This window comes from Macrobrachium rosenbergii, chromosome 10 (genome assembly GCF_040412425.1).
Source record: "Macrobrachium rosenbergii isolate ZJJX-2024 chromosome 10, ASM4041242v1, whole genome shotgun sequence".
In the NCBI taxonomy this organism is placed as follows: Eukaryota; Metazoa; Arthropoda; class Malacostraca; order Decapoda; family Palaemonidae; genus Macrobrachium; species Macrobrachium rosenbergii.
In genome coordinates this window covers 73,068,899-73,095,577 of record NC_089750.1, presented here as the reverse complement: position 1 = coordinate 73,095,577, position 26,679 = coordinate 73,068,899, and the positions used below count along the sequence as shown (strand labels likewise).

Below are 26,679 nucleotides of genomic sequence, written 5' to 3'. Positions count from 1 at the left end.
TTCTACTCAGGTTTCTTTATTAATTTTTTAATATCAGAAGCTTTTTTTCCTATCAGTTCTTCCCTCACTTGTGCATCTTCTCTCACCACACGAGATGCTTTGTTTTGTCTTGTCAGTGCATTTTGTTTTTTTGTTTTCTTAGTTGATTTCTCTCTAATGGACTGTACGTTTTTTAAACACATCCAAAACAGGATTCATGGTTGATGTTTCGTGGTAAAGCCTACAGTTCATGCCTTAAAGGCTGAAATTATATGCAACTTATGTAGTTATATAGATTCGTAGACTAAAGAAATTCAGAGACAAATAAGTATGAAAGGCAACTAAAAAGAAAACTTTTTACGTGATCGATATGCACTTTATCATAATTATAAATTGTGTCTTATTATTTATGAAAATCATCTGTGAGGGATTTACAACAGTTTAAGGCAGTGATTGATAAGGTTGTGCGTACAAGGCTAATCATTTGATTTTCACTTACTGGCAAGTTATGTAATTAGGAGTGATAATGTTAAATTTGTCTACAGAGTGTGTATTGCTAAGTAGAAAACCTTGATGGATGTTAGGTAATGTTTTTTGTTGAGGGTGAGTTATGTATCTGCTGACTTTATTTCCAGTTGTATTATATAAAGTCTAAGCACTTTTCATATACAGTTGTGAGTATGTTTAAAGCTGTCAGCATTGTAGAAATATCTGGGTCTGTCAAGGCACTTAGAATGTTCTGTACAAAAATACTATGGAATTGTAGTGTACATGGTGGAGATTGTATTTAGATACTTTTCCATTTTCTCTGTGTTTCATGCTGTGTTGTAGCTATGCACAAAAATTGTACATTGGGGTACTGATACCTTGCCAAGTGTTGGGTACTTAGAATACTTTATTGTTTTTCTAGTAGTGTCATTTTTTGCGTGACAGTACTGGTAAGTGAGATGCATGGATGTGTAAGTGTTTTAACTGTTCATCAATGTAAAATTGACAAAATCACCTTTTCCATGGTTAGAACATTTACTTTGTCACCCATAACTCGTAGCTTTTGTAACATTATGTATGAAGATCCCTCCTATGAAGTATTTTATTCATCTGTATTGTTTGTAAATGTAATACCTAAACAGTGTACAGTATTCTCACCCAGTTACATTTTATCAGCTGTAAACCTTCCATTCGTTGCTCTCCTGTGTTGGTAGTTATTGTTAGTACTGTGAAGTTGAAAGGTAACCTTTGTATACAGTACAGTACTTAGGGGCCGAGGGTATGTGGGAATTTTTCTGAGTCTCGCATATTGGTTATTTTGTTTGTTATCACTGCAGTCTCAGCCAATGAGTCTGAAGGCTCTGTATTGTTCCTTGGCAACTTAGTGGTCAACGGTGTGCCCAGTTTCATGTATAATACAGTGTGCGTTGGAAACAGGTGTCATTGTTAGTTGAATAGTCAAATGTGCAAAAAGTGTTTGTATTGAAATGAAAAATCAACTATACCTGATAAAGTTTGTCATTTCTTTCTATATATTTTGACAGCCTTTTTCCTGTGTATCATGCTACTTCTGTGGGCAAAATTGTATCCATTGTTGACCAGCATGATAAAAAACTTTCAGATTCATTGTCCTTGACTGTACTGTAGTGCCATGGTGATTAATGCATCAATTTGCATATAATTTTTTGATTTGTGAATTTTAGGTAAGGTCTGGATAACAAACAGGAATTAGATATGTGCATAAGCTTTTAATCATTTAGTTGTTGCATTGATACAGCAAATATTATTCACAGAAAATCTGTTCTTCCGTGCTGACGGAAATATTTGGCAGTGCTTGTCAGAAAGTAGCTTAAGAATATTTCATTCAGCAGAGTTGTTTGTTATAAGATTAATTATGAAGAAACATTCCCCAGATGAATACTGTGTACAGTACTCTGTTGAAAATCCTGTTCAGTATGCATTAAAAGATTTTATCCCTACTCCTGAACATAACAGTCAGGTAGTTTGCCGAATAGGTGTTTGAAGAACAGGTGAGAATATTCTCTACTCCTGAGGGATCTGTCAACTGTTTTTTGCGTATTTAATCATTGCCACATATCTCTTTCACAGACCTGGAGGTATCACTTTTTGGTAAAGACTTAATATTTCTCGTCCTTGACACATGCATTGGATTGACAGCTTCAGAGACAGCATTTCAAATTGTATTATATCCCCTTTTAACAGAATTCATTGCTGGATCTACTATTCCAGTGATTCTCTCTCTCTCTCTCTCTCTCTCTCTCTCTCTCTCTCTCTCTCTCTCTCTCTCTCTCTCTGTAGGAATTGATGTGTGGAATCATAAGAAGATTGAGGTAAATGGGATGTAAATAATAAAGATGGTTTGCAAATGATAAGCACATCATGTGAAATTGAAAAAAAAAGGGAAGTAGGCTAATTCATTTCAGTCCCTAAGTTTAAAAGGTAGTTTGCTGCAGTGAATGGAAGGAGAACAATGGCATTAAGAAAGTGCTTTGTTACATTAGTAGAGCAAAATAGTCAACATTTTATTCTTAAAAAGTCTTGGAAGTCGGAGGAGCTGTTTTGCTGTAATATATTGATCTGTAAAATATCATATTGATATGTTGGTAATCTTAATTTTAAAAAGGTTTCAAGTAAGTTTTAAAGTAAATCTTTGTATGTTTGGTATGGTTTTGTTGAACTGTTCTGAAACTGTTCAGGACAGTTTGTTTGCTAGAAGGTTTTTGCGTATATTGTTTCAAGGGTGTTTTGTGATTGTATACCTTTCGAGGGTGTTTTGTGAGCGTATACCTATTGTTATAAGAGGACTACCAGTAATGAAACAATTATTAAAATACTGGCACATGTGGGTGATTACTTACAGTAAGACAAAATACAGTACTGCTGTTAATTTGAGGTGTTTAGTACCAGAGCTGCTTGCTTAACAGATAGAGTTTGAGTTGTCATGGTGATGGTCATCTTTCTATATAATACTGTACTATATTATTGTTACACTTGAGTGAAAGTCTTATTGTAAGTGAATAGTTTTTTCTTTTTATAATTTGCAATTGCAGCCACTTGACCAAAATTAGGAGCTTTTAAGGTATAGGAAAAGTCAGTTAATTATTTCATCAAGGAATTTGGATATAGTATCTCCTTATTTATTTTGAGTATTAGATAATGGAATATTGAGAATTTTGTCTGAATCAAGAATGGTACCACATAATGCTGTGATGTATGTTCATTTTTTTTCTCATGTAACAACAGAAGTGCCAGAGCATTTTTTTTTTTATCTAGTGACACTGGAAAATCTGTTTTAGGAAGACTGGTTTCCAGTTTGAATGCAGTGAACCTAATTGTCAAATATTCATGTAGCACCCTATTATTTAGTGAGTTGTAAATCAGTGTTTACTGTATTGTATTAGATCTTTGACAGTACTGCACTCTCTTTCATGTTTTGTAAAGTTAGTTTGTTCTCAAAGTGGTCACAAGTAGCAGGAGATTTCAGTCCGTATCTGTTGCACCATTCAGGAAACATGAAAAAGTGTGGAATTAGAAAGCAGTCTTAGATCCTGGAGTGTAACAGATGTAGCTTTTGTAAAAAACTACAGCACTTTTAAAAGTTCGTATGTTTTAGATACTTTTGCTTGTACTGCATTCAGGATGCACATTCTTCCATTAATTTTCAGTATGACTGATCACAAAGACCATGATAGTTACTATAGGGAATTTATGGCATTTGTGATGAAGTTTGCTGGACGTGATTGTTGAATTCTGTCATTTATTTTCTCAAGATTGTCACCAGGAAGATTTCGTGTTCTTGCTGTAACTAGTATTCGTTATTGATTAGTGTTTTACTGTTAGAAGTAAAGTTACTGTAATTTTACGTGTCTGTATACAGGAGTGTTGCATCACTTGATTACCATTAGTTTTTAGAGTTGAGCATTATACAAAAGGCGAAAGTTTCTTTCACCTTTTATCATACAAAACAGTCTGTCAGGGCAATTGATGTTTTTTTTACTGTGACTCCATTCACATGCATGCTAACTTTAGTAGTTGTTTACTGAAAAAGAAAATATATATATATATATATATATACTTTTCAAGGTTTAGCTTTTATGAAGTACTTAGACTATAGTATGTGCCATTTCCCATGTTACTCCTGTCTTATTTTCGACACATGCAGACCAGCCTGTTTATAGACTTAATTGGAAACTTGAAATGTGAGGTCTAGAAATTGCCTGACTTCTTATCACAGTTAGTGGATGTATGCTGATGTCTGTGTGGATAACTCCTTTTTTTATTTAATATTAGCTCAAGTAGTTTAAGAACGTGGTCTTGAATTAGGCATTGCCATATTTATTGTAAGTGCAGCACAAAGGCCGAATGCATAGAATAGATAAGCATAAGCATATTGGTTTCATTAATAGTGAATGTCCTGAGATTTAGTGATCATATAGTTTTACACTTGCTGTATGTCCTTTCAGTATCTAGAATTATGTTAGAAAATGCTGAGATTACCCCAAAAATGCTGAGATTACCCCTGAAATTCAAAGACAGCCAGAAATCTTATAATGACAATGTAAACAGTGTTACAAAACATTATTAATTTCAGAGGGTTAATTTAAACATACATAAACTGTTTATATGTAACAAAACTTATTTAGAGGACAGAACATTCTCTCTCTCTCTCTCTCTCTCTCTCTCTCTCTCTCTCTCTCTCTCTCTCTCTCTCTCTCTCTCTCTCTCAATGACCCTCTTTCTGGTGTGCTGAAGATTTACATGGAAACCTAACTTGTTAGTTTATCCCAAATCTAGGTCTTGCTTCTTGACATTAGAACATGTTTATCATTTAAGTAGTCATAGGGTTTTGTAATTCATTCGTAGGCTTTGAGGAAATGAATGTTCAGTTTTTGTATCTCATTAAACTTGATGTTTAAGAAAAGCGTGATCATTTTTGATGTACAAATGCTTCTTGTCTAAACATTTTTTCTCATTCTAATTTTAGTCCAGATTTAGAAAGAGGGATGTAATAGATACTTAACATTCACTTTTTTATGATGGAAATAATAAATTTTTGGTTGAAGAATGGGAAATAATAAATTTTTGATTGAAGAATGGGATGTGGCCAGAAGATCAAGGCAGTTTTAAAATAGATATTTTTAGGTTTGTCTTTTATTTTTTTTTTTACATCTTTTTCATTTCCTTATATATATGTGCATGCACTTAGGTAGTATCCTAAAATACCAGTTATGAAATTCATAACAGAAATTTTTGATATATAGGAAAATTTTATGCTGACTCAAAGTTTTTGTGTATGTAGAATTAGGATTATTGTATGAAAAAGTTAAGCGTTTTTTATTTTGAATGACCTGGGTCTTGAACAAGGATGCATTTTTTTCTTCCTAGTAATTTAAAATTAACCTCTCAGTGAATAACATATGAACTGTGTTGACAAGTGTAAGGGAAATATCGGCTATATTTCGAAAATGTGGGAAAATCTACTTCAGTTATTGTGATGCTGAAATACCCTTGCTTGTAATTTTCTTTCTCTATGATTTCGTTGTTATATTTCAGTGTTGATTTTTGATTGTGTATTTTGACAGACAGCAGAACTGAATGCAGCGAGGGAAAGAGTGCGAGAGCTTCAAAATCGCTTGCAGGAGCTCGAGGAAAACTTGACATTAACCCAAAAAGAGCTTGTAAAAGCACAGGAGATTAACTCTCGACTTCAGAGAGATTTAAAGGTACTGTGTCATAATTAGGACTAGACTGACTTGTCAGTGGAAATGTTTTATGAAAATGGTATGACTGTATGTAATGCAGTTTTGTACATTTGCTTTGCCAATGAGTAATCCAAGTAAGTGTGGAATAAAATGCACCTGAGAAAAGGCATATTGTCAAAAATCTTTTGTTGATGGGATGTTGCAATTTTCTTGTCATTTTGCTGCTTACAAGGGTTGCGAGTTATTAAAGAGAATATGGATTACTGAGGAAAAAAATGGGATAGAATAAGACTTACAAAGACCTAAACATTCGTTTAACCTAACCTACTTTTGCAGGAAAACGTAGCACAAAAGGAAGATCAAGAGGAGCGCATTGCAACACTAGAGAAGAGGTATCTCAATGCTCAGAGAGAATCTACTTCTCTACATGACCTTAATGAGAAGCTGGAAGAAGAATTGAAAAATAAGGAAGCCCAGTATAAGGTGGGCAGATTTTCTAATCGTTTGTTGGAGTATACTTTATGACAGTATGCTAGACAATTAGTGAATGAGAAATTATAGAATAAAGTCTGTTACAAAATGTATTTACTAATACAGGCATTCAAGCACTGGGAATAACTACTGAAATTTAAATAACTAAAGCTGCCAAAGGAATTACTGTGTACTAATATAAGTACATGTGATTTCTGGAACAGATTAAACTACTGTATGAAATAAAAAGGAACAGATTAAACTATTGTATGAGATAAGACTAGGATAACGACATCCTGTTCAAGTGTACTTGAATAAGAAATTTTGATCATAATAATTATTGCACTGTCAAAATAGTGGGTGCCACAGCCAGCTAACCTAAACATTCAGTCTTGGAAAGTGCCCATGAGACAAGCATGGGTCTGCATAAATTAAGAATCTGTAGATACTTTCACCATTTTTCACAAACATCATAAACACGATAGGTGTGGTAAGTTGGATTACTGCCTATGTAATCAATTGGGCTCACACAGCTGGCATTACCATATCCAGACCAACTGTAGCTATTCCTGTTGGAGATTTTCTAAAATGTCAAAAACCTGCAGTTTATAATAAGTGACAGGCCGCATTGAACAATTAGTCTGAACGTAACCAAATAAAGCATTATAAACCCCTTGTTAGATTGTGCTAGTCTTCATTTTGGAAAGAGCACCTATTAATTTTACCTCGCTTTCAAATTGGTAACAGTTGTTTTGCCTGTACATATAGGATGTAAACCCTTGGAGATTCAATCCCACAAGCAGATAAGCACACAAACAAACATTAAGTCAGGGGAGCAGGTCCCTCGTAGAATTTTTGTCAGTATTTTCCACATTTTATTTTATTTTCAATTAGTGGTGTAAGATGTGTTTTTGGTATTTTTTTAAGAACAATCCTATGAGAACAGTATTATCATGGTTAAAATTTTTGACTCAACACTCATTTTACTCTGTCTCATAATAATAATAATAATAATAATAATAATAATAATAATAATAATAATAAAATAATGATAATAATAATATTCATTATATCAGAAATTTTTAGCATGGCAACTTGAGAAACCTTGTTGGCTTTTCAGAGTAATTGTAAACAAAAAGACACCCATTTTTACAAGCTTTGGAAATTAGGGTTTTTAACAGATTAATTTAGGTAAACTATTTGCTAATAATAATAATAATAATAATAATTTTGCTCTGACTTTGGTACACTTTTGAAATAAAGCTTTACTCTTTCATTTGAGGTGGGGTTGTTTAAAGTATTTTTCTATTTTCATGGATAGTTACAAGAAGACAAGATTCGTGCATTGCAAGAAAAGGTGGAATTGAGTGAACAGAAGCTCGCGCAGTATGCCAAACTCCCTGACGTTGAACAGGAGTTGAAGCAGCGCATGGAGGCCTTACATCAGGTGAGAAATCTTTCATATTTCTTTTAATGCAGATATTTTTAAGTGGAAGTTTTCTCGAAAAGCCTTTACTCTGCTTTTAAATGAACATTCGTCAATATGGAATTGGGTTCATTAAGGAAACTGTCTGCTAAGGCTTTGTGTTACTGGTTGTTATCAGTAAGAAAGGTTCTCTTCTTTGCATGGACTCATTTTCTTTATAGCATTTTCCTCATTATTGCAATATACAGTAAGGGACTCTTATGGTAGTCCTCAATGGAAACCAACTTTTATATGAAGTTCTTCTAACAAACCTGCCAGTTGTCATTCTAGATTTTGTCAGGATGGGACCATCAGTCTTTCGTTGGATTTTAAGGTATCCTATGCCATCGTAAGGCATATCTAATTGTTTTTATTTGCATTCTGTCAAACGCCTCAAAATTCTCATAAAATAATTTACTTTTAGCTTGTTACTTCTCCAGGAGCAATTTGACTTCCCTTTGTGCAGAGACAAACTGGCAGATGTTAATATGAACAATTTCTTCCCATGGCTTCTTGGATACTTCCAACTGTGCCCTCGTGGCCTTGTCCTGTTATATTTGCACAAGGATGTATATGTTTTTTTGTATACAGATTGTATCACCTTTTAACGTTCATTACCATTCCCATTCTCCTGGCCCCTTGTCCTCTGTTTTTTCAAAAATTGTTTAACGTTTCAGTGGCTGGCTCACAAGCTGCTTTTAGCCGATTGCTTGCTGTTCTGGTTTGACTTTGAGCCTAACCATTTTTCCATCCTAAGGATGCTCCCAACCTGAAAATTTTTCAGACTTGATATTGGTCCTTTTACCATATTATCATCCTCCATTTTTTATTCATTCTCACAATTAGTAGTTAATCAAATTATTTCTCTTGTGCCATTATGTGTTTATTCAGCTCTTAACTTTTCCTTTTTCACCTTTCAGACATTACTTGATGATGATAAAGGAGTAAGATTTTTAAAAGACATGTGACCTGTCAGCTATAGAAACCTCCATGCATTGTTGAAGAACCTTTTCTTCGCTTAGTGTGTAGGATTTTGTCTGTTGTTAGTCAATTCACATATATCCTATAATAAGAAAGCCACACTTCGTATTAAGGTTTTCAAAGTTTTCCAATACAAATCAGTGCCTTACGTGAACTTATGACTGTGGTCCTTGAGGAGCAGAGTCTTGGCATTTTATCAAGGAGACCTTACTCTGCCATAGGATGAGGGGTGCCTTCAAGTCGTCTATTCACTCATACTGATTAAATAGTCCACTACAAAATAATACATCATGAAGAGGATCTTTCTGTAGGACAGTGATTTTTTCTATAAAATGTTATAATTAAAATTTTTTTTAGCTGCACAAATTGCCTGAGAGACTCATTCTTTCATTTAAGGAGCCATCAGATAATCAAGTGGGTAACATTTCCTCATAATTAATCCCTCCTTTTCCTTATACCGTGTTATCAGATTGATGTGTCTCTTCCCAAAACCCCAGTGTCTGTTGTCAACTTTGATTCTGAACAGATAAAGTGAGAGAGTTCATTGAAAAGAGCAAGAAAACTAAGGCAAGTTGATGCAGAATTAGTATACTGTAATTAAAGTGTACCCGTATCACAAAACCATGGCAATGTAAGAAAGGGTGGAGACAGCAAGTCCCTATCCTAGGAAAAGTACATAATGTCCCCAGACACTGACCAAGGTGTTTGGGCAGGCTAGTCCCAAGTTGGACAATGGTAATTCTAAACATGGAGTACTTTTCCTGTAGGCTGTTGCTGTCACACAAAAAATGTATTATACTGTACATATAAGGATACACATTTTATTTCTATTAAATTATCGTTATTATTTAACTTGAGCACATTTTTGCAGTGTATGAATCAGTCAGATTAACCATTAAATACTTAAGTAAGCTTGTAAAGGATTGACTGCCTAAATAGGAAAAAGAGTGAAATGTAAAAAGGATTAATAAAGAGGTAAGACATCGTCACTGTAAAGATAAATAAATCTGCAGATTATGTGCACGTGCTTGTTGAAGCATATATTGAGAAAAAAAGGAAGTGTTAAAATAGTTTTTCTGGAATGTAAAGAGAAGGATTTTCCCTTTAATGTTACTTATGTCTGATTCAGCAGAGATGCAAGTTTGTGCATGCACTACTTTCTCACCCTGTAGGGATTACTACTCACAAAGTTTTGTGCTACTTGCTGTAGGTGTTGCTAAAGGTTCTTTGCCGTGGTCCGTTTATACCTTGGCACCAGCTGCATTGCTTCTGCCCTCTACTTCTCAACAATTCTCTGAGATCTTTTCTCGGTGAACATAACTCTCTTCCTGAAAGAATTAGATCATCTTGCATACTCTTTGCAGGTTTGATATAATAGTCTTTAGTAAGGCAATGGTTTGTACTTCACACAAGCACACAGTCTTTTACCTGGAATAGATATTTGTTTGTTGTATTGCAGTGAACACGTCATGAAGTGACCTAGTGTTATTTCTTCATACAACATCTGAAAGTATTGCTGTTCTCACTGATGAAGGTGTATACACTAGAATTTTATTTCTTTCATGAAATGTCACAGCGTATGCAATGAGATTTTTTTGTAAGGGTATTGTGCTGATAGCACGACATCACATTTTTTGTTCATCATTAGTAAATCAACAGCTTGGAGAACTTTTACATTGTGATCCGTTTACACTTCTGGTTTTTATATGGTAAGAGAATTTCTCTCTTAATGAAGATTAAAATTGTGTATGACTTTTTGAAGCAGATTATTTACTAGACTTAAGCAATTTACGATACATAAATTGCTTTCATTGAGCTAAAACTTAGTAGCAGGTAACAGGTATACCTTGCATAACATTGGTAATTGATTCCAAATCTTGCTATTTGAGCAAAAAAACTACTTAACTCGGATTATTTGCACCAAAAACTGACCTAGACCCCCTGTAACTACCCTATAACATCATTAATAGCATTGTTACATAGAAATACAAAGATGTTTTGATAATTCAACATTTTTGCATTTTTTTACTAAAATTCTTCATTTTCCTTCATGCTTAAAGAATATCCAAAACCATTCACTGAAAAACAATCCTAAGCACCAAACAAAAAACCAATAATGACATTAATAATTTAGAAGTGCTCACAGGAATGTTGAAAAGTAAATTTGAAGACACTGAGCTTTTATCTGTATTTCAAGACATGATCATGTCATGAAAAATAGATGAAAGCTCGGTGTCTTCGCTTTTGCTTTCACCTTTACTGCGGGCGCTTCTATATTCCACAGGACCATTGTGGTATTGGAAGACTTTAATAACATTGCTAATTGACGTAAACTTGAATAAATTGATGCAAAGTTCATATTTCTGCATTGATATTATAGAAAAATCATTGTAACATTGAAAACAACTAAGCACTTTCTTGAGGCTTATGGCTGTACATGTACAGTACTTTGTTAACTAGAAGTGAAGCATACCCACTCCTAATGAGGGGACCTCAGACCATCACAATATGTAAAAGAAAATTAGGTGTATGTCTTGATTCTCTGAATGATTTACCACTGCACTGGCAGAAGTAAGAGCCACATGTAAGCAGGTTATTTGAAGTAAAGAGTCATCTTGAACATTAGAGTAGTATTGATTACACAAGAAAAACATCGATCAGTGAGAATATGCATACTTTGACTCACACTTGTAGTCATATGGTGCGTATTATCACAGTGCCATTTTATGTAAAAACACTGTTCTTTGTCATTGTATTTTGGCTTTTTACATCCAAACCCAAAATAACAAACATCTTCCTTGTATTCCTTCCCTGTCGTACCTAACATCTGCGATTGTTCTCCTGATCCCATCTATTTTTCTTCCCCGTCCTCATCATGTGGTCCCATTTTCCTGAACCTTCCAAAGTTACATCATTGGCAACTTAAATCTGCATAACTACTGTACTTTAGTTTCAAGCACATTGATGTGTTTTACTCTTATTAACTGTTGGCCCTTTCCTCGTATTAGTAATACAGATGTCAGACCTTTTATAGCTCTTATTTCATTCCAAATTTATGGTATCCCTATGTTTTGGCATTATTTTAATTCTTATTGCAGTGCCTAGTTCAGTCCGACAGTGATTAAAATCCAGAATCATAAAATCACCATACTGCATTATTATCAAGCACAGTTTCCTGTCTGTATAATCACGTGCTATGGCTCTTTAAAATTTATCTTAAAGTCACGTTTATTTTATTTCTAATGCTATTTCCAAACTATTTGTTCATCTAGAAATACCATCTCAAATTTAGTAATGTCATTTTGGTTACTAGACTTTAAAAACCTTGACACTTTCTGGTCCCCGTAGATTTTGCTTGAGAATCAATTTCAACTTTCACTTTTTCTGTAGCATCATCACTAATTAGCATTCGGAATAAAAGTAGTTGCTCCAGATAACTTCATTTTGTGTCATGTAGGTAGCAGTGCCCCAGCTTTACTTGAGTAGTTTTCCCCTCGCTTTGTAACCTCTGCTGTTTTGAGTGTTGTCCCCTTTTGCCTTCCTTTTGAATGAAAAGAATTTTTGCATTATCATTGATGTTTCAAAACCAGGTCCTGTTGCCAACCTAGTTTCCAAATGTCCCCTGCCTAACCCATTCATTAGGGCATAATTGAAAGTTATGTGTTCTTAGTGGAGGGGTATTTTCCTATGTAATTGAACTTGATGATAGCAGGCTTCATGTTTTTATGTACTGTAGTAGGCAAACAAATTTTACCATGCAATATTACCAAGAGACTTTCTAGGTATGCAGGAGATGGCAACACCTCAGGGAAGGCCACTTCCTGTTATCCCACAAGGAGATCGAGATGATGAGGAGTCCCACATATATTGAGGCTTGGATGCACCTGTGAGAGCAGCACTTAAAAGGAAAGACGACTGCACTAATGAAAGGGTTAAACCTGACCCTCTCCCTTTCCACCCATGAATACAAAGACCCATTGCATTCGACTCTATCCATTCCTCCTCCAACACACACACGTATAACCCCATTTTTTTTTTTTTTACTTGCCTTAAGTTAGGAAATTTTATTGTGAACTATTTCTCTGCCTCGATTCTCATATTACCCCAGAAGCCCCTTTCCCAACAGGTCCAAGAAAAGCATGGTAGCGCCGAAGATCGTATCCAACGTTTGGAGAATCAGCTGGAAGAAAAAGGTGCTGAATTGCTACGACTGAATCAGCGGTTGAAGATGAATGAAGAGCACAATTCCAGGTTATCTGCTACTGTCGATAAGTTACTCCAAGGTGTGTTGAAAGAATGTGTGGAGTACATGCAAATGATGCTGTATTTTGTTGAATGTAGAATATCAGTTATAAACTGAGGAAGAGGGTTTGGAAACAGTTCTTTTTTGGTCGGCATCATTTTAGAATGATTATTTTTTAAGCAAACTTGATTAGATTATTTATCATATAACTGATTATTATTTAAACTTGTGTAGTAACAAGTAAAAGGACTGAAAATATATTTAGGAAATAAATTATGAAGAAAACATTTAGTGCCTAAAAGGACAGCACATATCATTATCATTTTATATTTTTGATAAGTTATTCTTTGTATTTATCAGAGTCAAATGAAAGACTACAAGTTCACTTGAAGGAAAGAATGCATGCTTTAGAAGAGAAGAATGCACTCACTGCTGAACTTGAGAGAACCAGAAAAATATTGGAAGACTCGACGCAAGAAAAGGTAAGAGTGTTAAATCTAGAATTTTTGGTCCTAGTTTTTTTCAGGAAAGAGGAAAACATGAACTAGGGCACAGATTACTTCCTTTAGTTTTTAGTATATACAGGGATTTAGTGCACATTATTTTATTTACAAATTTATACATGACCATCCACACTGAGAAAAATACTTTTACTGCCTTCAAACTTGATGGCATATTGACTGATAAAGGGTTAGATTTGTGACAGGTTGTACTCAGCTTCACATGATTGCAAAGAGGTTTGACCTTATGGTGTGGTTTTTTTATATGTGTAATATATGATTTATGATACACATTTCTATTTTGTTATAGTTTTTTTTAGAGTAAATGAGCCCTTTGATAAAAAAGAATTACCAGGAATAGTCATTGTCAGATTTTATAGTGGATGGTTGCTTTTGAAAAAATGAAAATGTTGTATGTATCTTTTGTGAGACTTTCACATTTTTGTCTACATATCTTGCAAGGTTCCTCTGGAAATAAGCAGTCACAGTGAAATGAATGGGAATGTTTGTCATTTTCTGTTGTTTTAGTTTACTTGTTCTTGTCCATTTGGGTGGTACATTTCTCATGCATTCCATTGCAAAATTCAGTTTTCTTCCTTTGAACTTTGTTGCCAAATAGTTTTAGAAAATTTTATGCTCCAGAAATTGTGGTTTTTGGGCTACCTCTATGAATTTTACTTCATATGAGGTAATTGTATATTATTTATTGTTACTGAATGATGAAGTATATACAACTAAGCCTATTTTGTGAATGCCACAGTGGATTATTCATATAATCAGAATGGAACGATATACGTTGCAGCCCCTAGCAATTTTGTTTGAACATCTTTCAAAGAAATGTTAGATTAACATCTTTCAAAGAAATGTTAGATTATATCCATTATATTGATTTTTTTTTATACATGACATAAAATACAAAATTATGAAGTAGTTCTGTTCTGTAAATGCAGTTGTGTTTTCAGTAAAAATAATATTTGCAGTTATTCACTCGTGCCAGGCCATATCTTCGACAGAGGAATGACCCCATGTAAAAATGAAATAAATGATTATTATTATAATGAAAAATTGTCATTCCAACACTACCAAGCAAATGCAGGGTGACTGAAGAGTACAGTCAGTACCAAATAACTGCAGACACTAAATGCTTGAAAGACTGTATTAAATCACTCCCAAGATATGTATCTTAGTGAGTTCTTGGTTGTTCATGCTTCTTTTCAAGCATCTTTAGTAATGCCACGATACTGTATTTACTTTGTGTGAATAATTAGCCTTTTTTGTAATATCACCAGAGGTTATAGTTTTTCATGGTACAGTTCATTCCCCTGGTCCTTTTGCTATAGGCAAAGTTGTGGGTAGGATTGAAATAGGGAGTACTTTGTAAAGTTACTTTTATTGAAGGGAAACTTTCTAGTATCTTTCATGAGGGCCAAAATTCTTTTTTTAGATTATCTGTCTAAGCTTGAGAGTGATTTTTTTTCATACAACAGAGATATGCGATGTTTAGATTATTAAAGCAAATCTCTTCAAGTGCCTTTCATGAAAAAGGTCAATGAAATTGGTAATACAGTACAATGTATACTGTTAGCTGCTCATCACATTTAGATAATTCATGTTTATAGAATCCACATAAGTTTATATGTTTGAGTATGTTCAAGTGCTCTACGGTTCTTTTTAAAAACTGTTCTGTTTGTTTACTGAAGAACCATTGTGGGCTTCACAAGTGGCATTTGAAAGCGCTTAGCATGCTGTGCTACCTATATTTTTTTCAAGGAATAGCATCTCTTGAACCACCTTTTATAATAACTTTGTGCCATCATCAATAATAGTATTATCTGTTGGAGACGTTATTAGAAAAATTCAGACTACTTGTAAATTTAAAGTTGTACTTTATAAAATGTTCTGTTACTCTATATAATTATAGACTTTTCATTTAAATGGAAAAAAATCTTCCTCTAACCCACTGCTTTGCCATATTAATCTTTTTTTTCCTTTCCTTTGTTAGTATTTTATGAAGATCATTATGATGAACTGTTTTTAGTGCTTTGTACATTCATTTTGTAATTGTTGCTATTCACCAATGAAACCTTGCATTTTACTCATGACTTGAAAACTGCAAGTGTTGAGTGAACAGTAATGTACTCCCAAACAATCAATTGAGAGTTGAAGGGAGATTGAAGGTGATACTCTTAATGGGCTTTTCCCTTGTGGTGATAAAAAGAGAAAAGTTCCATCTTTTTATTTATCATTTTCCTTCATTCATGTTGGATGCAGGTAGGTCTGCAGACCCATTTATAATTTTTTTTGTAAATTGTCAGAAACATGTGACCGAAACAGTGAAATATTTTTTTTTATGAATTCTAAGCTTATATACAAATCTATTCATTGTAGTTTCACCTGTTACTTAGGCTGAAATGTTCTTAATTGCAAATTGTAATGAAAACTACTTCAGTTTACCAAATTGCTCTCTGGCATCACAAACAATTCGTGTAATGATGACACAGGGACCTTACCAAGTTCTGTTCGTCCCAGACCAGAGCTGTGATAAGCAGTGTTTAACTTTGTACACTGATTATGGAGTAATATTCTTACAGTCTACTCATTCAAATGTGATTGTACAGCAGAATACTTGGATTTAATTGTGGCATATTCAGCAAAAGCAAAGCAGTAAAACCAAGGCTCAAAATGACGAGTTGAAAATTGCCAGAAATTATGCATCAGTGTATCAGAAGTGTCCCTGGTGTTGGAGTTTGGAATACACATCAGTGATCCAAAGGATTGTTTGTGACATTAAAGGTGATTCAAGAATAAATCTTTTGGATGATTTTAAAATTTCCTCCTTAATAGTAGTGCTTTAGTAAAATAAGTATTCAACTGAAAGAATGTCTTGTAGGATATTTCAGCTTTAGTTGCAGTGGTGTGATTACTATTCCAAGGGTGGTGTTTTTAGTAAGACTAATAATTTATTGTAGATAAGTAAGCTTTATCATAATCCTTTTGTGCCTCCTCTGGCTATTTTTTCTCCTTAAACATGAGTAACACTCTTAAGATGATCTTTCTAAAGTTCTTTATTTTTTATTACTGCAGTTGATAAAATCTGTCTATTTCCTTCTTTATAATAACTTTCTCTTTTGATTTTTATACTTCAGTCATATAGAATTCTTGATTTATTAATATACAAAGTTCAACAATAACACCCTGTTAACTGTCATTATACTGTAGGATCGAATACAGCAGGAATGCGAAAACCTGAAGCAAGAGATGGAGAATCTTTTCCAGCAAGGACTTGTCCGGTAAGCTAGTTTACTTGGTGTGGTGTCCGATGAGCTCTCTTCCACCTCCTCCACATCCTCGCCCTCTTCCGTCTATTTTACCATTCATTGTTTGTCATCTTCTCTAGCACCTCTCCAGGTTGACTGAGAGCTGTATACGAAAGCAAGCACGTCTCTAGCAAGAGCACCTGCCCCTGGGCGATCGTTCCTCCAATGAGCACACTCTCATCTTCTGCTTGCCTGACAGAGCTTGGAGTCTGCAGACGATAACTTTTACTCTTTTTTATGATTTTGTTTTCCTTTTGCTGTATTTGTTGGCTTTTTGAATGCACCTGATCAATATTTTATTTTGTCAATTTTCTATTTGCTACAGAATGAAATATTGAAAGAATTGTCAAGACGGCAGCTTGAAGCTGAGCAACTGAAGCAACAGATGTTGCAGCAAGAAATTGCCTTCAATATTAAACAAACTGAATCTTTGACAAGGTAATAATGAGTATGAGATGAGTCAGTAAGGTAATGATGAGTCAAAACAGATGGTAATTACGTAGTCCTATAAATTGGAACTGGAATTTCATTTGATGGAGGGATACTTCTATTGATTGGAATGGTAAATTATTTTGATGGAGGGGAAGGTAGCAAAACTTGAATATGCAAGATCACGTAATATACTTTGCACCTAGTAGTGTTGATGCATATACCTTTATAGTTTATTGCACTGAAGTTTTCACCATGTTTTTATTTGTAGGTTTCAATTTATTGTGTATTTTGTTTTGTTTGTTTTAAAACTTGATGAAAATCTTGAAGGAGGAAATGATACTTTATGCATGTAGGAAAATGAAATGTAGACAGGGAAGATATTTAAATGCAGATGCGATTAATTTTATGTGCTTTTATGGGAATTCAATTGGTGTTTGTTGTGCAGTTTCTGATGGTCTTGATTCCAGTCATTTTCATTGGTAATTAATCAACATCATTAGCAGAGTGTCTTGTAGGTATATTGTTTTTTAAATTTCAGTTGAGGGTATTATTGATAAGCGTAGGCGCTGTTAATTGATTTATCAAGACTGTCGATGGGATATAGGCCTCTTTCCCATTAGCAATTTAGCAGAAATGTTCCATATAATAGCAAAACTAGTGTCACCTACTTTTTCTCAAGAAAATTTTAAGCATTCTCTAAAGATTAGTGCCCTTAGGTAGTGAGTAAATATGAAAATAAGATATTTGTAGTCCTTCAGTTTCTGTAGGGACATTCTTCAATAAAGACAGGCTGAATCATGTATCAAATTGATTTCTCATAGATATTATACTGTAGTCAATAGTGTATGTGGCAGATAAATGCATCTGATATATAGGTAGTGAAGTAGGAATGTTGTTTGTAGATGCCTTTGGTTGCACATTGAAACTTAGACTCTTAATGCCATTCTTTTCTTTATTTTTGTTGACGTGATTTATTCTGACATAGGTTGAGCATGTTTTGTTAAGAATATTTATTTTTTTGTATGTGGAATGCCATCCTGACTTGTGTTTTCCATCTTTTGGACTGCATGCCCATATTATTCGGTAAGAAAACATTCAACTTTGTACATTTTATTTTTCATCCCTTTGCTTTTTGTGACCCTTTTAATCTAGACTTTTGCTGTGTGAACTTGTGTGCACTAGTTTTACACTAACCTCCGTGTATGCCTTTGTGATATGTCTGTACAGTCGTTGATTGTATATTTATGTAATAATTTTTCCCTTGTTATCATTTCATTAGAAATTTTGAGGTGAGAAGAAATTTAGTTTTCCTTAATGCTTGTTAGTATCCTTTTTATGAGAATTTTTGAGCCAGATGTAAAACCATTATTAAATAAGACTTCACTTTATATAAAATACATTTTCTTTCCAATCGCTCATGGTGCAGTATGATTACCAAGGTTTAAATAAAGTTTTTAAGAATGTAGAGGTCGTGGACAGTAATGAAACCATTGAGTTCTTTCATATGAAATGTCCCCAGGGAGTAAACCCAAGAAAAAAATAAAAAGTTGCAGTGATTGGTGGAATATTGACAGGAAAAGTAAGGAGGTTGTGGGCGTTCCGGCAAGAAATGGTTTTGAGTATATTTTTATCACAGGTGGTTAGGTATTAAGGTGTAGGAACAAAATGGAAATAAAAATTTTGGTGCAATGAAGGCAAGACAGTGTTAGTGTATTAGGGTGGGATGATGAAAGATGTAATAGAAGTTGGGTGAATAAATGAAAGGGTGAAGAGGGTAAAGGATGCCAAGGAAAAGAAGATGCAGTTGTTCCCAATATTTAAACTTTAAAACATGGAGCTCAGAAGTAAAAATTTAGGGAAAGGTTATCAGATGCAGTTACAGAAATAGCACAGTCACAGAGTATGCTAATAGAAGCCTAACTCTGCTTGTTGGAATAGATAAAGTTAGTTTGGAGAACGTGAAAGGAAGTTACATCTTTGGAGAGTTAGTCCATGAAGATGATTAGTACCGTACTGGGAGTCTTCCAGAGCTGGTAGTTCAAGCTGCTGATCTTTAAATTGGATAAGGGTGCTGAAATTATCCCATTACTAAGTCGTTTAGCCTGATCGCTGAGTTAGAATAATTAACGCTCATAGGGCATGGAGACTCTGGGTAACTTCTTGAAAGAGTAATCAAGGATATTTCCCATGGCCAGCTGTCATTCCATAGCAAGTACTTGAAAGAAATCAGTAGTCAGTAGGTCTTTGCTGACTCCAAAATTTTTGTCTCTCTTAATGCTTGCCACAAGATAATTGTGTTCAACACTTAAAAAAGGTTTTTTTGAAGGGTTTGTAATGCTGGGTATGATTATGGTCATGCTCTCACCGATGTCATTTTCTCAAAGTTAGGGCTTCTACCTCTTCTTAATGGAGTATGTACATTACAGTTTGGGAGATACCAATTAGCATTAACTGTACTGTATTTTGAGAACAGTCAAACTTAGTTTCTTGTGCTCTTTCTTAGAAAGAGGCTGTAGACAAAGGTAGGCAAACGGTCATCAGTTTCTTACGTAACCCAGGCCATTCCAGGAGCAACGCACAAGTGTACATCCAACCATGGCAGTGTGTTTTCAAGAGTTAATAGTCCTGGTTTTCAGGGTGTTATTTAAATCCAAAAGTGCTGTCTAATAAAGTTTTTTGGTCGAGGAACACTAGAGAATTTTAACAGAAATTCTCAGTTGAGACCATCAAGCTAAGTATCTTCTATAGAGGTCTTCCCCAAGCTAAGTAGCATTTATAGAGGTCATTCCCAGGCTAGGTAGCATCAAGAGGTCTTCCGGTAGCTAAGGAGCTCGATAGAGGTCTTCCCAGATAGGTTGAATATCTTGAAAACTGAAAACTTTTGTGTCAGGTGTCTCCCTCCATAGGTAATTGTTAAATATAGGTAAAATTACAAGATGTTTCATTTGAATGTTTAAAAATGGTAATTTCATTTTAAGTCCCATAGGATTACTGTATCTTTCATTCCCTCATCTCTGGTCTACAGAGAGGACTTCTCTTGTTCATGCATTTGTTCAGTACTAGAGATGTTTGCCCTCAACTGAACATTAGGGTATAAATAAATAATAATTGAAGTTTGTCATTCTCGGCTAATTAACTCTGTGTTATAATCTGATTGAAGAGTTTTTTAGCATGCGGTATATGATACGGTTTTCCTTCTGTATATCTCTGTGACATCTAGAGTTTGTTGCATATTAACTTATACTGTATATTCATGAATCCAAAGCTAATTATGAGTTTCAAAACCTTTCTAGGACAAACCATAACCTGTCATGAAATCATCAGAATTCAAGCATCAAGCTTGGAGCTGTATTTTATTTTCTGAGTGTGCCATCATAGTGGTAACACAGTTTTCTAAATCATTTAAAACTCTCTTTAACTTTGTTATCAATAGCAGCTGAAAACAAACCTGGAACATTTTTTTTAGCTGTCACTCTTTCGTGTTTTTCAGTTTATTTTTTTTATATTAATCCCTTTTGTAAGAATTTAGTGGTTTCCTTTATCATTTTTGCTTGGTAAAGATTTTTCCTTTATAGTTACATATACCGAATATTTTGAGACATGCTGAAGGATTTTACCTGTTTCTAATAGGTGTCGTGTGAGTGATTTTAAAAACCAAGAGTGTCAAAACTGATGCTTTTTGTAAATCCTTTTTAACTTAACATAGAATGTAGATTTCATTGTTTTGAAATTGTTTTAGTTAGATACATGATAGGAAAAAAAGGATTTCCACGATCATAGATGACTTATTCTTTCAAGTACTGTACATGATCTTAAGTTTATATTTACCATATGTTGAGCATTTTTTGTTAATTTATATGACTCAGTTTGGCATTTAGTTTTCACAAGTTATCTGGTTTGTACTTCATTTTAACACTGGCTATACGGTTTAGGTCATTGTCGCCAACGGGAGGGGAGTTCGTGCGCAGCACTTCACACTCCAGCTTCGATTCGAGATCTTTACCACGTCGTGCACCCTCAGCTCCACCCCCTCAGAAGAGAGGTCCCTTACTTGATGAAGAAAACAACCAGGTAACTAGTTTTCTCTTTATGTAATTTACAGTTTCCCCATACACGCACCCCGTAGGGGGTAGTGCCGTAATGCACCCCACGGGGTGTACTGTAGGCATTACCAAAGGTTCTTTGCAGCGTCCCTTCGACCCCTAGCTGCAACCCCTTTCATTCCTTTCACTGCATCTCTGTTCATATTATCTTTCTTCCATCTTGCTAACCACCTCCTAACAATTGTTTCATAGTGCAACTGAAAGGTTTTCCTCCTGTTACACCTTTCAAACCTACCTACTGTCAATTTCCTTTCCAGCACTGAATGACCTCATAGGTCCTAGTGCTTGCCCTTTAGTCTAAACTCTGTATTCCATTCCATTCCATTCCTCATCCATGGAACTTGTATCATGATTGATGATAAACTCGAGACTGAAGTTGAGGAGGTGTTTTGACGAATAAGATTTTAAAAAAATCTGTTTAAAAAACAAAAAGCTTCACAGTTATTGGCATAAGTATTAAGAGGCTTATGTTTAGTATGTTGAAGTATATGATTTTCGATAGAAACCCCCTTCTCTTTGCAAAGCCTACAGCAGTTAATAGCAAAGAGCATGCATAACTTATAATGAAAGTGATTTCTGTGTACATATACATATGCTGTATATGTTAAAATGTTATGAGTTAATTGATAGATATACAGCTAATCATAATCAGACTGTAAGGTAATGAAAAGGAAACAGATAACTGATTTTATCCATCTAAAGGTGAAATAAAACTGAAAATTCATTGTATGATTACTGTATACATATTACAGTTTACAAGTGTTGTCACAGAAAACAAAGGGAGATGAGTCATAAACTGTATGGGGCAAGTCACAGCCTACAATTTTTAACATGTTACAGCCTGGATGGAAATGAATGAACTGCTCATTCTACTTCTGGAATTTTCCTTTTGTTGTTTGGGTTGCATTAAACTGCATGAGAGTGAATCCACAGGTATTGCATCTGCTCATAAGGGAAACAACTACGGTTACTTTGTTTACACATGTTGCCTGTACAGGCAGTCCCCAGTTATTGGTGGGCTAGGTTATCGGCGATCCAGTTTTACGGCGCTTGTCTAGCGGTGAAAATTGGCGATTTTTGGCACCGATATGCACCGATTTCTGGTTATCGGCACCGAAAATCATTGATTTTCGGTTATCGGCGATTTTCGCTTATCGTCACGCCATCAGAACAGAACCCCTGCCAATAACCAGGGACTGCCTGTACTTTTTTATTTTATTCACCTCCCTGAATTCCTTTGTTAAGTTGTGAGAGACTAGTGTTGAGGTGTTAGTTGATGTTATTGTTTATTATGTAAAATGGAACAACTGTAAATGTGCATGAAATGGTTCCTTTATTGATTCATTCCTTTTCTGGATATTTTTCATGAAGAACTAAGCTGACAATTTCTTTATTTTATTACAATACTGTGAAGATCACAGTATGGGAATGCTTTTTCATAAACTAGAAAGGTAGATTATTCTAAAATCATATTGTATAATGTTAAAGTTTCTCAAAGGAATATTTACTTTGTTGGATAGCCTCCCCAGCCCCAGGGATATTTCTCACTTATGATTTTACCCAGGCAGAAGCCATAAGCAATGCAATTTAGCACAGCACTTCATTAGTGCAAAAAAGAGAGTTAAATTAACTTACTATTTCTTGTACCATGTGGAGTTTTCAGTGTGCATAAGTAATAAGCTTGATTGTGGAATTTATTTTAGATTTGGAATTTGCAGCCTGGAGGTGGCTGGGAACTTGGTGGTAGTCACATTCCTCCAACATTCAGTGGCGGCGAAGGAGCCGACATCTCAGATGGCGAAGCTGAGGATGCTGAATCCATTTTCTCCCACATGGACATGTTGTCTCCATCTCACCACACCGATGCTCAGACACTTGCACTGATGCTTCAAGAACAGTTAGATGCTATTAATAATGAGATAAGGTTGGTAACAACGAGAGCCTTCAAAGCCTCTAGACTGGGATGGTACATCTGTTGGGTTGGTGTGAGAATGTGAATGTAGTTATTTTATCTGCCACAGCAATCTTGCCTTTGTTCCCTCATTCTGCTTAATTGGTCAGTGTGTCTCACTGATTATTTATTTTAAGTACTTTTGCTAGTTAACAGCCTTTTTTTCTAGTTCTTAATTCTTTATTGAACACTGTTGGTAGTACTTTTGTTGGCTTCACCCAAATTCTCAAGTGATGATAGCTCTGGGCAACTTATGGATAACTAAAGGTTTGTGTGGTTCTAAGAAAAGTAAAAGAAAACCTTATATATTCCTTGTGTACTTCAATATGTTCTCTTTATAATTGTTTGCAGTACTGTTATTTTATCAGTTTCCACTGAGATTAAGTTCCCAGCTCATTCAGCAGTATGGCAGTTGATAGAGTTCGTTACAAGCCTCATAATCCAAAAGATGCAAGTATCTAAGGGGATGTGGACTCCTGTTAAAATGTTACATAATTTTATGAAGCTGTAATACCTAATTTTCCAAGGCATTAATATATTAAACATGAAAACGAGTTGCATAATTGAGTGAAATGCACTGTTTACGTCATTATACGACAGCCTTTTTAGCAAGCCTCATGAAAACCAAGAATCTTGGCTCAATGGCATGGCCAAACTACCTTTAATCATTATCATAAAAAAAATTTCTCTCCAAAGATTTATAGTAAATATCACCGTAATTAAATACAGGCTTGATGAAGCTTATAAGGAAATGAGATCCAGTACCTTGTAATTGTTAAGTATATTTTCCGGGTACAAAGAGATCACAGGTTTTTCAGAACTCTTGAAATTGAGGGAGTTCACATTTTGTTCAGTATATGTTGGTACATAAGCTCGATTTTTGGGGGAATTTGTTAAAATTTTGTTTACCAGTCAACTTTACCACTTCAGTTTTTTCCTGAGCCTTTCATGTCTATATAATTTGGTCATATCTTTGCTTGATATTTCTTTTCATTTCTTTGATGAAGTCATTTATAGATAAATTACAGCAATGATATGTGAATAAAGAAGTTGATTTTTTGAAAACTTTGAACTCATTCATGTGGGCAATGTATGCTTGAAGGACAATCATAGGAATACATTAACAGTAAAAGGTTTTTCTACATAATCTCCGTTTTAGGCAAACTGCGAAGAAAAATTGGTTTCAGGTACTCAGGGTAAAATGTTTCTAACAGCAGCCATTGATGTCGAAGAATTAATGTAAAATTTGCGCTTTGTTTGTCCTTGGACAGTAGATTACATATTGGTAATGACTGAATCACAGTCCGTGGTACTAAGTGTCAAAGCTCTGGTAAATTAAAAACCGAGTCAAATAGTCAGGGAGCTTATATATAAGCCAGAGGAGTAAATGGTGTCTAGTGCTGTAACTCTATAAAGTGCCAGGCCTTCCCAACAAACAAGGATTCTTGCTGAACAGTCAAATATTTATTTTAACAAAATTTTTCCTGAAATAACTGTGGTGAATGCTCAAGACGAAGGTAGGTCGAATGCTGGACTTCAAAAGTTGGTTTTTGCTCTCAGTTTTATATATGACACACTCTCTCTCTCTCTCTCTCTCTCTCTCTCTCTCTCTCTCTCTCTCTCTCTCTCTCTCTCTCTCTCTCTCTCTCTCTCTCTCTCTCTCTCTCTCTCTCCACATCCCCTTTTTCTTTCATCTTTTGATCACAGATTCTCTCTCTCTCTCTCTCCCCCCTCATATTTATTGCATTTGGCAATAGATGCAAAACATTGTTTTGTACCTGCATAATTATCTCTACAGTCTAGAAAAACCCATTAAGACCATTGATCTACCCAGGCCATACACATAGCATGCTCGTAAGGTGAATGAATGAAACAAAATAACAAAATGATAATCAAGACCCTCTTCCTTCCCCCAAGGCTGATACGGTAAGACCTCTGAGAACAAGTCGTAAAACTGACAGAAGAGCCGTTCCCAAGAAACTTACCGGTATGTTCAAAAGTGTCAGGAGATGGGTGGAGCTCTGTTTAGGCTTTTGTGCGAGTTCTTGGGCTATGCAGGTATTTAGCTTTATGAAAGTGGCACCTGTGAAAGCTTCAAAAAAAGTTTTTGATTTGATTACTAGAATTAAGGGGCCAGAAGATAATTAGTGTGACATTTGTGATTTTAGTTCAAAGATCGTTTTAGATAAGGATGAGGATGAAGTTAATGTCTTGATTTTATTTCATTGCTCCCATTTGCCCTTGATGTTATTGTGGTAGGCTTGCATAATTTAAATCTGAAACACTTACATCAATTTTTTCTTGGTAATGTTGGTTTTGTAGGGCTCTTTGGATCTCTGAGAGTAAAAATTTATACTGTAGTAGTCTTTAGGCAGTTCTGGTTTGAATATTTTCAAATGTGAAATTTTGTGCAGTAAGTAATTGTTTATGTGCACAATCTTAACCAAGTTGTCAGGTGCAGTAGGAGACCATGTAAAGCAATGAATTTGGCCAGGGAATTCCATAGTTAGTTGTTGTGAGGTTAATCTTAATATTCATGCTACATTACCTTATCTCAAATGTGCTCATTGGGCTAGAAAAGTAGGAATAGTTTGTAGGACATGTATGTGTCCACCTGTAGGGTAAATGAAAAATTCCATATCCCCAGAACATAAATACAGTAATCATTTTATAAAGGAGACTAATGCCAGTCACTTTTGTATTCTTTTTCTCGGTGGAAATTGTATATAGTTGATAACTTATGGTAAGTAGTATCCTGCCTGTTGATGAGTGCATTACATAAAGCACATAACAAGAAATGTTTAAAATTGTGCTCGATGTTATTCTTGATGAAGGAAGATACTGGTACATGACTGTATAGGCACACTATCAGTAGGGTCAGTAGCCATAGGAAAACCAGTAGATAGGAGTATATAAAGGTTTACATAAAGAAGTCAAGTATGCACGCAAACAAGACCCTGGAGCAAACCCACTTTCGATCCATAAATAGCACTAATTACATGAGATTTCCCTTCTACTCTGAAAATATTATATATTGTATTCAGAGAACTTAAACACACATTTTAAAGCAATAATTTTACAAAAGCTGATGATAAAACTGGGTGTTTTAAACCAAAAAAAAAAAACTACAGTACATTGTATTGCCATAGATCATCATCTGCCAGTATTCAGTTAGACAGGTAGGTGACTTCTTTGTTTCACTGATACAATACATACGGTTGGGAAATCGATTTCTTCAAGGTATTATTCTTTACAGCACACTCGTAATCTTAGCAACTGACAACATCACTAAAAAGCTACATGCACCACTGTTTATTTTATGATGTGAATCATATCCACCTGCACCATTGAACCAGTCAAGTTTGAAAATTATCTTTGCCAGCAGTCAGCAAAGAATTCCAAATATCAGACATGAATCCCTTCAAAAAATTTTGTCAGACTCTTCAGCATTTTCAGTTTGTTCAGTTGTAAGGTCTCTAGGAACATTTGATATATGAGATAAAATTCAGTTAAACTTAGTATCATT

The 26,679-nt window shown here is 34.8% G+C and overlaps 1 protein-coding gene across 5 annotated transcripts in view; it reads left to right on the top strand.

Moving 5' to 3' along the window:
- LOC136842865 (liprin-alpha-1-like) overlaps positions 1-26,679 on the top strand; it is a 120,950-nt gene that overhangs the window by 51,237 nt on the left and 43,034 nt on the right. For 3 of the 5 annotated variants that reach the window (XM_067110747.1, XM_067110749.1, XM_067110748.1), the window contains exons 6-13: positions 5,571-5,711; positions 6,027-6,173; positions 7,483-7,608; positions 12,716-12,890; positions 13,211-13,332; positions 16,993-17,105; positions 21,032-21,170; positions 22,921-23,126. In XM_067110747.1, coding sequence (XP_066966848.1) covers positions 5,571-5,711; positions 6,027-6,173; positions 7,483-7,608; positions 12,716-12,890; positions 13,211-13,332; positions 16,993-17,105; positions 21,032-21,170; positions 22,921-23,126 — 1,169 coding nt within the window. Of the gene's footprint in view, positions 1-5,570; positions 5,712-6,026; positions 6,174-7,482; positions 7,609-12,715; positions 12,891-13,210; positions 13,333-16,992; positions 17,106-21,031; positions 21,171-22,905; positions 23,127-26,679 lie in introns of all 5 variants that reach the window. The other 2 variants (XM_067110744.1, XM_067110746.1) reach the window with 1 other exon arrangement.